At 39.6% G+C, this 15288-nt stretch overlaps 1 protein-coding gene across 1 annotated transcript in view; it reads right to left on the reverse strand.

Annotated features, from left to right (window-relative positions):
* The window catches only part of LOC129854004 (NLR family CARD domain-containing protein 3-like), a 43034-nt gene that overhangs the window by 11377 nt on the left and 16369 nt on the right, over nt 1-15288 (reverse strand). The window contains exons 4-7 of the mRNA XM_055920591.1: nt 7580-7696; nt 7134-7218; nt 6780-7008; nt 4595-6365 (exon numbers count right to left, since the gene is read on the reverse strand). Of these exons, the coding sequence (XP_055776566.1) occupies nt 4595-6365; nt 6780-7008; nt 7134-7218; nt 7580-7696 (2202 nt within the window). The remainder of the gene's footprint in view (nt 1-4594; nt 6366-6779; nt 7009-7133; nt 7219-7579; nt 7697-15288) is intronic.

The raw sequence follows: 15288 nt of genomic DNA on the forward strand, positions 1-15288 counted from the left end.
CTGAGAAGGTTAGTGAAAAAATTAATATATTTTGGTGGTTTATACGTTATTGCTATGCTTGGCTTGAATCAATGCTGTTGTAATGTTTGCTATTGTGGTAATCTAATATAACGCTATATTCTGTTTTCGCTGTAAAACACTTAGAAAATCTGAAATATTGGCTGGATTCACAAGATCTGTGTCTTTCATTTGCTGTACGCTGTGTATTTTTAAGAAATGTTTTATGATGAGTAATTAGGTAATACACGTTGCTCTCTGTAGTTATTCTAGTCGCTTTGGTGAGAGTTGTGATGGTGGCTGCAATGGTAAACTATGATTTATACCTGAAATATGCACATTTTTCTAACAAAACATATGCTATACAATAAATATGTTATCAGACTGTCATCTGATGAAGTTGTTTCTTGGTTAGTGACTATTTATATCTTTATTTGGTCGAATTTGTGATAGCTACTGATGGAGTAAAAAAACTAACGTGGTTAGCTAATAGATTTACATATTGTGTCTTCCCGGTAAAACATTTTAAAAATCAGAAATGATGGCTGGATTCACAAGAAGTGTATCTTTCATCTGGTGTCTTGGACTTGTGATTTAATGATATTTAGATGCTAGTATTTACTTGTGACGCTATGCTAGGCTATGCTAGTCAGCTTTTTTACTGTTGGGGGTGCTCCCGGATCCGGGTTTGGGAGGAATTAGAGGTTAACTCTCAGACAAAATTCTTACAGTTTTGGAAACCTTAGAGTGTTTTCTATCATAATCTGACTATTATATGCATATTCTAGTTTCGGGGGCTGAGATATAGGCAGTTTAAAATGGGTACGCATTTTTTGCCAAATGTTTAAATTGCGCCCGCTAGTTAGAAGAATTAAGTAGATTTTGAATTGGATTTCAGGTAATGGACAAACACAAAATATATACACTAAATTGTTCAAATTTGTGAAATGAAAAAAATAACTTGTTTCCAAAAATGTGTAATTTTTTTTTTTTGAAAAGTGGTGCGTTCATGTGTATTCACCCCTTTTGCTATGAATGCCCTAAATAAGATCTGGTGCAACCAATTACCTTCAGAAGTCACATAATTAGTTAAATATTGTCCACCTGTGTGCGATCTAAGTGTCACATGATCTCTCACATGATCTCAAAGTGTATATACACCTGTTCTGAAAGGCCCCAGTCTGCAACACCATTAACCAAGGGGCACCACCAAGCAAGTGGCACCATGAAGACCAAGGAGCTCTCCAAACAATTCAGGGACAAAGTTGTGGAGAAGTACAGATCAGGGTTATAAATAAATATCTGAAACTTTGAACATCCCACAGAGCACCATTAAATCCATTATTAAAAAATGGAAAGAATATGGCACCACAACAAACCTGCCAAGAGAGGGCCGCACACCAAAGTTCACAGACCAGGCAAGGAGGGCATTAATCAGAGAGGCAACAAAGAGACCAAAGATAACCCTGAAGGAGCTGCAAAGCTCCACAGCGGTGAGATTGGAGTACCTGTCCATAGGACCACTTTAAGCCATACACTACATAGAGCTGGGCTTTTTGGAAGAATGGCCAGAAAAAAGCCATTGCTTAAAGAAAAAAATAAGCAAACACGTTTTTTTTGTGACACTTAAACCAAAAGGCACGTGGGAGACTCCCCAAACATATGGAAGAAGGTACTCTGGTCAGATGAGACTAAATTTTAGCTTTTGGCCATCAGGGAAAACGCTGTTTCTGGCGCAAACCCAACAACTCTCATCACCCGAGAACACCATCCCCACAGTGAAGCACGGTGGTGGCAGCATCATGCTGTAGGGGTATTTTTCATCGGCAGGGACTGGGAAACTGGTCAGAATTGAAGGAATGATGGATGGTGCTAAATACAGTGAAATCCTTTAGGGAAACCTGTTTGTCTTCCACAGATTTGAGACTGGGACAGAGGTTTAAGCTAAAGCAACACTCGAGTAGTTTAACGGGAAAAATGTAAATGTCTTGGAATGGTCAAGTCAAAGCACAGACCTCAGTCCAATTGAGAATCTGTGGAATGACTTACAGATTGCTGTACACCAGCGGAACCCATCCAACGTGAAGGAGCTGGAGCAGTTTTGCCTTGAAGAATGGTCAAAAATCCCAGTGACTAGACGTGCCAAGCTAAAGAGACATACCCCAAGAGATTTGCAGCTGTAATTGCTGCAAAAGGTGAGTCTACAAAGTATTGACTTTGGGGGGTGAATAGTTATGCACGCTCTAGTTTTCAGATTTTTTGGTCTTATTTCTTGTTTGTTTCACAACAAAAAATATTTTGTATCTTCAAAGTGGTAGGCATGTTGTGTACATCAAATGATACAACACCCCCCAAAAACTATTTTAATTCCAGGTTGTTTTATTTGATTTATTTTCACCTTTATTTAACCAGGTAGCAACAAAATAGGAAAAATGCCAAGGGGTGTGAATACATTTGCAAGCCACTGTACAAACATGAAAGTGATTTCATTTCTAAACGGTAAAACATATATGAATACTCTCAAATAAAAGGTGGCATTCTATCTCAAATCCAAAATGCTGGAGCACAGCACCAAATGTAAAACTGTAAGCTTCACTTTCCAAACACATATGGTGTGGACTTTGTGTGCCTGGTTAACACATGTGGATCTGGTGAACAGTTATCACTTGTTGACCAACTACAGGAATACTGACCTCAGAGTCTTCATTTTACCGTGGGGATTCCCCAGTACAGCAGAGAGCAGCTCCACTCCTGAATCCTTCAGGTCATTGTTACTCAGATCCAGCTCTCTCAGGTGTGAGGGGTTTGACTTAAGAGCTGAGACCAGAGAAGCACAGCCTTCCTCTGTGACTCCACAGCCTGACAGCCTGACAAAGAGATCATCATGATTTCACAAAAACACTGTTAATTTAATGAGTAGTCGACAATGGAAGGACAATGGTATATTCATTTGGTTAACTTCTTATGGCTGCAGGACAGTATTGAGTAGCTTGGATGAAAGGTGCCCAGAGTAAACGGCCTGCTCCTCAGTCCCAGTGGCTAATATATGCATATTATTATTAGTATTGGATAGAAAACACTCTGCAGTTTCTAAAACTGTTTGAATGATGTCTGTGAGTATAACAGAACTCATATGGAAAGCAAAAACCTGAGAAGAAATCCAAACAGGAAGTGAGAAATCTGAGGTTGGTCGATTTTCAAGCCAGCCCCTATTGAATTCACAGATGGATAAGGATGAAGTTGCACTTCCTAGGGCTTCCACTAGATGTTAACCTTCTTTATAAACTTGAATGAGGCTTCTACAGTGATGTGGGGCTGAAGAAGAGCTGAATGAGTCAGGTTACCGTCAGAGAGACATTTCGTGGTCAAGCACATTTAACATGATAGTGACCTGCGTTCCATGGCTTCTCTACGCACAAAGGAATTCTCCGGTTGGAACATTATTGAAGATTTATGATAAAAACATCCTAAAGATTCATTCTATACTTAGTTTGAAATGTTTCTACGACCTGTAATATAACTTTTTTAAGTTTTTGTCCGAAGTTATGCTGGACCTGCACGAGCGTTTGGATATGTGTACCAAACGCTTTAACAAAAGTAGCTACTTGGACATAAATAATGGACATTATCGAACAAATCAAACATTTATTGTCGAACTAGGATTCCTGGGAGTGCATTCTGATGAAGATCATCAAAGGTAAGGGAATATTTATAATGTTATTTCTGATTTCTGTTGACTCCAACATGGCGGATACTTTTTTTTCCCTGAGCGCCGTCTCAGATTATTGCATTGATTAGCTTTTTCCGTAAAGTTTTTTTGAAATCTGACACAGCGGTTGCATTAAGGAAAGGTATATCTATAATTCCATGTGTATAACTTGTATTTTCATCTACATTTATGATGAGTATTTCTGTGGAATTAATGTGGCTCTCTGCAAAATCACCGGATGTTTTAGGACTACTGAACATAACGCGCCAATGTAAACTCAGATATTTTTATATAAATATGAACTTTATCAAACAAAACATACATGTATTGTGTAACATGAAGTCCTATGAGTGTCATCTGATGAAGATCATCAAAGGTTAGTGATTAATTGTATCTCTTTTTGTGCTTTTTGTGACTCCTCTCTTTGGCTGGAAAAATGGCTGTGTTTTTCTGTGAGTTGGTGGTGACCTAACATAATCGTTTGTGGTGCTTTCGCTGTAAAGCCTATTTGAAATCGGACATTACATACATTTGAAATGTGGTGGGATTAACAACAAGATTACCTTTAAAACGGTATAAGATACATGTATGTTTGAGGAATTTTAATTATGAGATTTCTGTTGTTTTGAATTTGGCGCCCTGCACTTTCACTGGCTGTTGTCATATCGATCCCGTTAACGGGATTGCAGCCATAAGAAGTTTTCTCCCAAACAACATATATATTCATCTTCCGTCTCATAGAATTTTATTGGTAATTTTGTTATACCAATGTAAACATCAATGCACGTATTCAATATGTTTTGAAATACATATTATATCACATAATTAACTCTAAACTGTATATTGCTTCCTGATGATTAGTTCTTATATGTAATTGTATTTACTCACAGAACAGCTCTGGAGGCTTTGACCACTGGCAGCAGCCTCAGAAGACCTTCCTCTGATCTGGAGTATTTCTTTAGGTCAAACACATCCAACTCCTTTTCTGAAGTCAGCAAAACAAAGACCAGAGCTGACCACTGTGCAGGTGACAGTTTGGGTTTTGAAAGACTTCCTGAGGTCAGGTAGCTTTGGATCTCCTCCACTAGAGAATGTTCATTCAGTTCATTCAGACAGTGGAACAGATTGATGCTCCTCTCTGGAGAGGGATTCTTCCTGATCTTCTCCTTGATGTACTTCACTGTTATTTCATGGCTCTGTGAGCTGCTTCTTGTCTTTGTCAGTAGACCTTGTAAGTACTTCTGATTAGACTCCAGTGAGAGGCCCAGAAGGAAGCGAAGGAAAAGGTCCAGGTTTCCCGTCTCACTTTGTAAGGCTTTATCCACAGCACTCTTATAGAAAGTAACTTCAGACTTGTTGTTTGTTTGCAGGTTGTCAATTAGATTCTCATTGTTGTTGATGAATGAGAGGAACACATATACAGCAGCTAGAAACTCCTGAATGCTCAGATGTACAAAGCAGTACACCTTGTCCTGGTACAGCCCACATTCCTCTTTAAAGAGCTGTGTGCACAATCCTGAGTACACTGAGGCTTCATTGACATCAATGCCAGCCTCTTTCAGGTCTTCTTCATAGAATATCAGATTGCCATTCACAAGCTGATGAAAAGCCACTTTTCCCAGTGACAGAATGCTCTCTTTGTTCCAGTGTGGACCTGTCTCTTCTTTCCCAAGATACTTTTCATTCTTCTGTTTGGTGTGAAACACCACAAGGTGTGTGTACATCTCAGTCAGAGTCTTGGGTATCTCTTCTCTCTTATGGTCCAGCATGTGTTCAAGGACTGTTGCAGAAATCCAACAGAAGACTGGAATGTGGCACATGATGTGAAGGCTCCTTGATGTCTTTATGTGTGAGATTATTCTGCTGGCCAGGTCCTCATCACTGAATCTCTTCCTGAAGTACTCCTCCTTCTGTGGGTCATTGAACCCTCGTACCTCTGTCACCTGGTCAACACACCCTGAAGGGATCTTATTGGCTGCTGCAGGTCGGGAAGTTATCCAGAGGAGAGCAGAGGGAAGCAGATTTCCCTCGATGAGATTTGTCAGCAGAACATCCACTGAGGTTGACTCTGTGACGTCACAACAGATCCTGTTCTTCTGGAAGTCTAGGGGCAGTCGGCACTCATCCAGACCATCAAAGATGAACAGAACTTTGTACTTGTCGAAGTTTGAGATTCTTGATTTTTTGGTTTCCATTGAGAAGTGATTAAGAAGTTCAATGAAAGTGTGTTTGTGCTCTTTCATCAAATTCAGCTCCCGAAAAGGGAATGAAAATACAAATTGGACATCCTGATTTGCTTTTCCTTCAGCCCAGTCCAGAATGAACTTCTGCACAGAGACTGTTTTTCCAATGCCAGCGACTCCCTTTGTCAGCACAGTTCTGATAAGTTTGTGTTGTCCAGTTAAGGGTTTGAAGATGTCATTACATTTGATTGCAGTCTCTGGTCTTGCTTGTTTCCTGGTTGTTGTCTCAATCTGTCTCAGCTCATGTTCATTATTGACCTCTCCTGTTCCACCCTCTGTGATGTAGAGCTCTGTGTAGATCTTATTGAGAAGTGTTGGGTTTCCTTGTTTAGCGATCCCCTCAAATACACATTGAAAATTCTTCTTTAGATTAGATTTGAGTTCACGTTGGCAAATCACAGCAGGATCATCTGAATCTAGAAATAACACAGAGGATATTAATTTTATGTCTGTTTTAATGCCTACAGTATTGTAGGACTGTTGTAAAGTTTTAAATTATAATCATTTATCCTCTTAACTGACTGTGGAAATGTGTAAATGTTTTCATAATGCATTACAGACTGGTGTGACTCATTATAATGTTATTGATATTATTGATGGTATTATTAATGTTGTCTCTCTCTCTCTCTCTCTCTCTCTCTCTCTCTCTCTCTCTCTCTCTCTCTCTCTCTAAATTAATCAACACATCCCTGCTGCTACTTGATGAGGTCACTGGGGGTTGTGTTAAGGCTGCTACAACATCATGAGTTACACAGCTATTTTAGCTGTACTTTAGCTACAGCTTTTAAATGTTATAAAACAGCATTCAACATGATTCAGACAGCTCTTACTTTTCTCCAGTGTGTCAGCCAGCTTCATCTGGTTCATTTTCCTCAGGACGTGCAGTGTGATCTTCAGAGCCCCGTCTCTGGCACTGCTCTCCTGCTTCTCATCTTCAGCATCCACCACTTCCTTATCCTGCTTCTGACCCTCAAAGACTTCTGGGAGTTCTGGACTAAGAATCCTCTTGAACATCTTCAGCTCGTTCTTCACAAATGTCATAATATTCTCTTCAAGCAACTGAAATAAATCAAAGTAAATAAGTTAAGCAAGAGACAAAATGCTTTCTCATTAACACATTAATGAATGAATAACAGATCAGCTTTATTTAAACAGAAACAAATGTACATAACAGGACCACATACACTGAATATGTAGTCTAGGTCTGTTTGATGACTCTGGGAAAACTGACCACTGAGAATCTCTGACTCTGATCTCTCCTGTTGGTTTCTGTGGACATAACATGAGATTACATCTCCTCATCCAGGGAGTGCGCGCGCGCGCGCACACACACACACACACACACACACACACACACACACACACACACACACACACACACACACACACACACACACACACACACACACACACACACACACACACACACACACACACACACACACACACACACACACACAGGGAGGGAACGTTGTGTTTGTTTAATATTGTTTTAGGACTATGAAAATTGGAGAAAAAAAGTGCCTATGGATTTTGAAAACAACAAAAAGAAATGGGAAAATGGGAGAGGAGAAATGACAAGAGGCAGTGTTGTTTAACTCACTGACCATGACCCATGAGTTCTTCTTACCTTTGTTCAGTAGAAAAGCCTCCCTCTCTAAAGTTTAGAGGAGGACCCATAGACTGGTGACTCTTCATGGACACACAGCTGGGTACAGGGGAGGCTGGTCTCTCCTGCTTGATTGGGCTTCAACACAACAGAGACAAACAATTCATATCTCATCTACTCTGAGCTCAGATGGGGAAACAAGAGAAGAGTTTCATTCCAAACGCTTTATATCCATCTTCAGAAATGTTCGTAAATTTGCTTTTTTGTTTAAATAAATTATGAAAGAGATTGGTGTGTTTTTTCACTATCTAATGATGGCATGGGGTTGTTCAATGACATAAATGTATTTGTTTAAAATCTATCACTTGATGTTTTCATTTCAGAGAGACAAATAGTCATGTTTTGTTGCAAAATGCTATAAATCTGCCTTGTAAAAAAAATAAAGGGAACACTTAAACAACACAATGTAACTCCAAGTCAATCACACTTCTGTGAAATCAAACTGTCCACTTAGGAAGCAACACTGATTGACAATAAATTTCACATGCTGTTGTGCAAATGGAATAGACAAAAGGTGGAAATTATAGGCAATTAGCAAGACACCCCCAAAAAAGGAATGGTTCTGCAGGTGGTGACCACAGACCACTTCTCAGTTCCTATGCTTCCTGGCTGATGTTTTGGTCACTTTTGAATGCTGGCGGTGCTTTCACTCTAGTGGTAGCATGAGACGGAGTCTACAACCCACACAAGTGGCTCAGGTAGCGCAGTTCATCCAGGATGGCACATCAATGCGAGCTGTGGCAAAAAGGTTTGCAACTGCGACCCGGCCAAGGTAAAGCATAGCACATAGAATTCGACACATACAACAACACAGAGTTACACATGGAATAAACAAAACATACAGTCAATAATACAGTAGAAAAAAGAAAACAAAAAGTATATGTACAGTGAGTGCAAATGAGGTAAGATAAGGGAGTTAAGGCAATAAATAGGCCATGGTGGCGAAGTAATTACAATATAGCAATTAAACACTGGAATGGTAGATGTGCAGAAGATGAATGTGCAAGTAGAGATACTGGGGTGCAAAGAGATACTGGGGTGCAAATAAATAAATAAATGCAGTATGGGGATGAGGTAGATAGATTGTCTGTTTACAGATTGGCTATGTACAGGAGCAGTGATCTGTGAGCTGCTCTAACAGCTGGTGCTTAAAGCTAGTGAGGGAGATATGAGTCTCCAGCTTCAGTGATTTTTGCAGTTCGTTCCAGTCATTGGCAGCAGAGAACTGGAAGGAAAGGCGACCAAAGTAGGAATTGGCTTTGGGGGTGACCAGTGAGATATACCTGCTGGAGCATGTGCTACAGCAGGTATATCTCACTGGTCACCCCCAAAGCCAATTCCTACTTTGGTCGCCTTTCCTTCCAGTTCTCTGCTGCCAGTTCTCTGCTGCTATGGATACCAGTGAGCTGAGATAAGGCGGGGCTTTACCTAGCAGAGACTTGTGGATAACATGTAGCCAGTGGGTTTGGCGTCAAGTATGAAGCGAGGGCCAACCAACGAGAGCGTACAGGTCGCAGTGGTGGGTAGTGTATGGGGCTTTGGTGACAAAACGGATGGCACTGTGATAGACTGCATCCAATTTGTTGAGTAGAGTGTTGGAGGCTATTTTATAGATGACATCGCCGAAGTCGAGGATCGGTAGGATACGAGATACTTTTACTCAAACATACTTTTTACTCAAAATATCAAATATACACAGTAACAAATACACACACACACCATGACAGACCAAAAATACAATAAACAATCACTCACAAAATACCATATGGGGAACGGAGGGTTAAATAATAAACAAGTAATTAGTTGAGTGAAACCAGGTGTGAAAATGCAGACAGAACAAATGAAAAATGAAAAGCGGATCAGCGGTGGCTAGAAGGTCGGTGATCGACCGCTGAACGCCGCCCAAACAAGGAGGGGAAGTCGTGACCAGGTCACCCAGTTCAAACTACATTTGAAAAGTAAAACAAATGTGGATTGTTTATCAGGTGTTTTGCCTTGCAATAATAAATATAATAAAATAACAAAACAAAAAAAGCTAAATGCTTCCAGGTTTTCATGGAAAAAATTATAAAATTACTATTTTGTACTATAATTGTATTTACTAACATAACATCATTACTAAAATAGTTTCTGAAAGTGTTCTACTCTACCCTACCCAGAATTAGGGTTAAGGCTAAAATAGTTTATGACTAGTGTTAGGGTTCAGGGTTAAGTTCAAAATAGTTCATACGAACAAAGATTTCGATGCATATCAAATTACCCAGGAGCCATTTAGAAACAACAAGTCATCAAAAAAGTGTTATTTCCTTCATAAAAAAATGTCTCATGACCGTTTAAATCGGCAAAATCGTGAAAAAGAGGCCAGGGAAATAGGTTTTGTTTAACTTCTTTGGGGTAGGGGGCAGTATTTTCACGTCCGGATGAAAAGCGTGCCCAGTGTAAATTGCCTGCTACTCAGGCCCAGAAGCTAGGATATGCATATTATTAGTAGATTTGGATAGAAAACACTGATGTTTCTAAAACAGTTTGAATGATATCTGTGAGTATAACAGAACTCATATGGCAGGCGAAAACCTGAGAAAAATTCAAACAGGAAGTGGGAAGTCTGAGGTTAGTAGTTTTTCAAGTGAATATCTATCCAATATACAGTGTAAATTTGGTCCGATTGCACTTCCTAAGGCTTTCACTGGATGTCTACAGTTTTTAGAACGTTGTTTCAGGCTTCTACTGTGAAAGGGGAGAGAATAAGATCTGTTTGAATCAGGGGTCTGGCAGAAAGCCTTGAGTTAGTCACGCGCACGGCCGTGAGCGTGAGCTCCGATCCTTTTCATTTCTAAAGACAAAGGAATTGTCCGGTTGGAAAATTATTGAAGATTTATGATAAAAACATCCTAAAGATTGATTTTATACATCGTTTGACATGTTTCTACGAACTATAATAGAACTTTTTTTACTTTTCGTCTGGACTTAGTGCACTTGTGCATTTGGATTACTGGACTAATCGTGCGAACAAAAATGAGGTATTTGGACATAAATTGTGGACTTTATCGAACAAAACAAACATTTATTGTGGAACTGGGATTCCTGGGAGTGCATTCCGATGAAGATCATCAAAGGTAAGTGAATATTTATAATGCTATTTCTGACTTTTGTTGACTCCACTACATGGCGGGTATCTGTATGGCTTGTTTTGGTGGCTGAGCACTGTACTCAGATTATTGTATGGTGTGCTTCGCCCTATAGTTTTTTTTAAAATCTGACACAGCGGTTGCATTAAGGAGAAGTTTATCTTTAATTAAGGCATGTTTCAACGAGAGAGGGAGAAGCCCTCCATGGGATTTAACAGGTGGAAGAAACAACTGGGGAGCTCCATCGGTCCACAAGAAATGCAGGCAGCCGTTTATGATGTAGTGGTTGCTAGGATAACTACGATGCTGCTGGTCGAGTAGCTAGCTTACCTAGCTTTACCGACTAGCTTGGCTAGCTAGCAGGTCGTTTGTCCGTCCCTCGTCTCGAGAATGATGACGAATCCGATGAACCACAATTGAAACGAGGATAGAGAGTGAAAAGGATCTGGCTACACTCATACTGTCCCTGACTGTAAAGCTAAAAACTAATTGAACAATAAACTTCGGCTCTCAACACTGTAGCGAACTCCGTCGTTGTTCCCCAAGATCACCTCAGCCAACTCTGCGCGTAATCGGACAACATTCTTGGCGCCAAACCGTATGTGGACGCGGACAGTTCCAGAACGCGGACATGAGCAGTGCAACACAAACAACTAAACCCAGTCTTTACAATGGGAAACTTTAGTAACATTAATTTATTATTATGTTAAACAAAGATTTTACGTTTTTTATAATAATATTTTGAGATCTGTGCCCACATCCACAAAGTGTCTCTGAGTATAAATTGTTATAAGAGTTAAGAGTAAATACATTTTAGTCTTTCTATTATGGGTATAAATTAAAGTTAGGCATGAAAACGTCTTAGGGATAGGCCCCTTTTTCTCTCAATTTCCGCCTGAAAGACGTGCCCAAAGTAAACTGCCTGTAGCTCAGGCCCTGAAGCCAGGAAATGCATATAATTGGTACCATTGGAAAGAAAACACTTGAAGTTTGTAGAAATGTTAAAATAATGTAGGAGAATATAACACAATAGATATGGTAGGAGGAAATCCAAAGAAAAACCAGCTGGAATGTATATATTTTTTTGAGAGACCATCCTCTTCGAAATGGAATAAAAAACTCATATTGTAAAATAGCTCTCTGGATACAATTCCTATGGCTTCCACAAGATGTCAGCAGTCTATGTTCAAGGTTTCAGGCTTGTAACTTCAAAAACAAATTCCAAAATAACAGTTTTTGTTTGAGGACACAGTCTTGGTGATCCATGTCTTTACGCGCCATGATGAAGTTGCGCACCTGCTGAAATCTGTTTCCTATTGAACGTGCTTCTTTCTGTATGAAATATTATAGTTTACTTACATTTTAGGGCATATGAGGGTTAAATTGAAACTTATTTTGACTTGTTGAAACAAAGTTTAGTCGTAGATTTTCGGATTCTTATCTTGGCATGTTGAACGAGTGGATTACTCAAATCCATGGCGCCAACTAAACAGACTTTTTGGGATATAAAGAAGGATTTTATCTGACAAAACAACAATGCATGTTACAGCTGGGACCCTTTGGATGACAAATCAGAGGAAGATTTTCAAAAAGTAAGTGAATATTTTAATCTTTATATGTGAATGTATGAAACGTGCCAGTGGAAAAATATTTTGATGTGGGGCGCCCTCCTCAAACAATCGCATGGCATGTTTTCACTGTAATAGCTACTGTAAATCAGACAGTGCAGTTAGATTAGCAAGAATTTAACCATTCAGACAATATAAGACACTTATATGTACCTAAATGTTTAAAATCCATAACAACTATTATAATTAATTTGAATTATGCGCCCTCCAGTTTCACCGGAAGTTGTCCCGCTAGCGAGACACCGATCCTTAAGCCTTTTTAACTAAAGCCGCATACAAACATGGCCTATTTTTTGTTATCTTGAGTAAGGTAGCTCCAAAATGCAGGTGTTTCAGCCCAGCTCAGTGCTTTCTGTGGTGGTGGGGCAGCCAGCAGGAAATACTGAGCATAGGGGTTGGTAATGTTCTGTAGTTGCGCCTTGATTGGCTCAGTGTTCTGTCACTCATGGAGACACTATGTCACCACTAAATCTACAGGGAGAGCTCGAAAATTCAAGCCCATTGGGTGCTGCCATAGAGTTACATTAGAAGTGTCCATCCAAAAGGCTCAAGGTCATTGGCCACAGATAACATGACGTCAAATCATGTTACATCTACCGTAGCTTTGATTGGACTGATCATGTCAACATCATACGTTCAAAATCTTAGCTAGCAATGAGAGGTTTGGAATGGGTGGTTAGGAATGAATCAGTGGCTGACTGTGAGCATTGCAAAGCAATCACTAGCCAGCAATTCAGTGGAGAGGATGTGTGGTCCAAATCTACGTTTAAGGGTCTCTTTTCCAAGCTTAAAAGGATAAACATTCACATGCAACACCATGGGACAGAAAAGGTTGAATACATTGGCCGTGCTGTGAATCCAGCATGATATCTGCTGAGTTCAAAACAACTGGAAACTGGGAAATGTCAGACTTCAGTGAGTTCAGGACAACTGGAAACTGAAAAGAAATTAGTTCCGACTGAGAAAATACTGTTTGAACGGTCATCCAGCTCGAAATTCCAAGTCGGGAACTCGGGCCTCTATCTAGAGCTCCAACCTGAAGATCACTGACGTCATAATTCAAACTTCCCCGTTCCAAGTTGTCTTGAAAGCACCATAAATCTAGAGAATGACAGACTTTGATGACAAGATTTGCCCTCAAGGACCGCCGCGCCACCCCACCCTACACGAAACACATCCCTTATTTTAAGAGTTTTTACAATTCCCAATGGGAAAAATGTATGGTGGAAAAACTATTGGATGTTCACAGCAATGCTAAAAAAATTACAGATAAATTGAAGATGAGAGGCTACTAGGACAAAACTCTTGATGCTGCAATGATGAAAGTATCTCAAAAATCCAATAGAGGAATTGCTATAAACTCAACCGAAAGAAGAAAACAACCATCTTCTACACCAAGTACACTAAGAATTGGGAGAAAATTAAAGCAATCCTGAAAAAAGCACTGGGATATTCTGCAATCAGACAAAACAATCACACACCTCTTCAAGGAACCCCCACTGGTGGTCTATAAGCGTGGTCGCAATATTGGAGATAGTTTGGTGAGATCTGACCTGCCCCCTGAGCCCACTCAGACACTCTTGACACCCATTCCAAAAGGGAACTACAAATGTGGGTCATGCGCACAGTGCAATAGCACTATAAAAACATCCTTCTTCAGACACCCACATACAGTAGAGGTAGAAAATCCCTGTTAGGGGATCATCTCATGCAAGACCAAGGGAGTAATCTATCTCATCACCTGTTCATGTGGAAAAGCCTACGTAGGACAAACGAAAAGACAATTAAAACAACACATAGCTGAACACCGCAGCTCAATCAGGTGTAAGAACACTGACTATCCAGTAGCAGCTCACTTTGTTGAAGCTAACCATCCAATCTCCCCCTCAAATACACAGGCATTGAGCATGTTGCTCTACCAAGGAGAGGAGGTAACATGGAGATCCTATTACTACAAAGGGAGACAGAATATCCTGTCTAAAAACATTGACCCCTAGTGGTCTGAATACTGACTTTGATCTCAGGACCTTCTTATGAACAATTCTCTCTTTTACATGGATATATTCTTTCTACATCTTATCACAGTACATCCAATATGTCCCCCTTATTGATGATACTTATTATGTGTTAAGGTTGAACCAAAACATTACATGAAATAGGAAACAATTAAATATGTGAAATTGAACTAAACAATAATGTATGTTGATGCTAATGTTATGTACAATATTCAATTATGTTTTCATATGATAACAATAGACTAATATATTCAATATGTTATGAACTATTGTTTTTTTTAACAGTTTCATTAATTCATTCTAATTAACTTAATAATTATGACACACCCCTCACTATTGTCATCGGTTGCACTAATGGCACTGTTTGTCTACATAACCTGGTTCAAGTATTCATGACATTACCCTGAAAGAGGCACAGTGATGGTGAAACGTTGGTGATTTACCCAATAAATTACTGGGTGTCTATATATGGAGTGTGGGACTCAATTTATTTATTATATCTTATAGTTTCTTAGCCGTTAGTCAGAACCTCCACATAAAAAAAATATCTGGGTGTGCACCAGCTCATGTTTTTTATTGGAAAAACTATTGGAACCATTTCCCTATTTGACTGCTAGGTGTTATGGATATTATGACACCTCCTTTGTGGGGCTCTATAAAACTATTGGAACCATTTCCCTGTTTGACCGCTAGGTGTTATGGGTATTATAACACCTCCACTGTGGGGCTCTATAAAACTATTGGAACCATTTCCCTGTTTGACCACTAGGTGTTATGGGTATTATAACACCTCCACTGTGGGGCTCTATAGCGCAAATGAAATGGGAGAATCTAGAGAATGCAACAATATTTGTTTCATCTTGCTGTGATGATCTCAGTAAAATGTCATACGCTAAAAT

The sequence above is a fragment of the Salvelinus fontinalis genome, chromosome 4, assembly GCF_029448725.1.
Source record: "Salvelinus fontinalis isolate EN_2023a chromosome 4, ASM2944872v1, whole genome shotgun sequence".
Taxonomy (NCBI): domain Eukaryota; kingdom Metazoa; phylum Chordata; class Actinopteri; order Salmoniformes; family Salmonidae; genus Salvelinus; species Salvelinus fontinalis.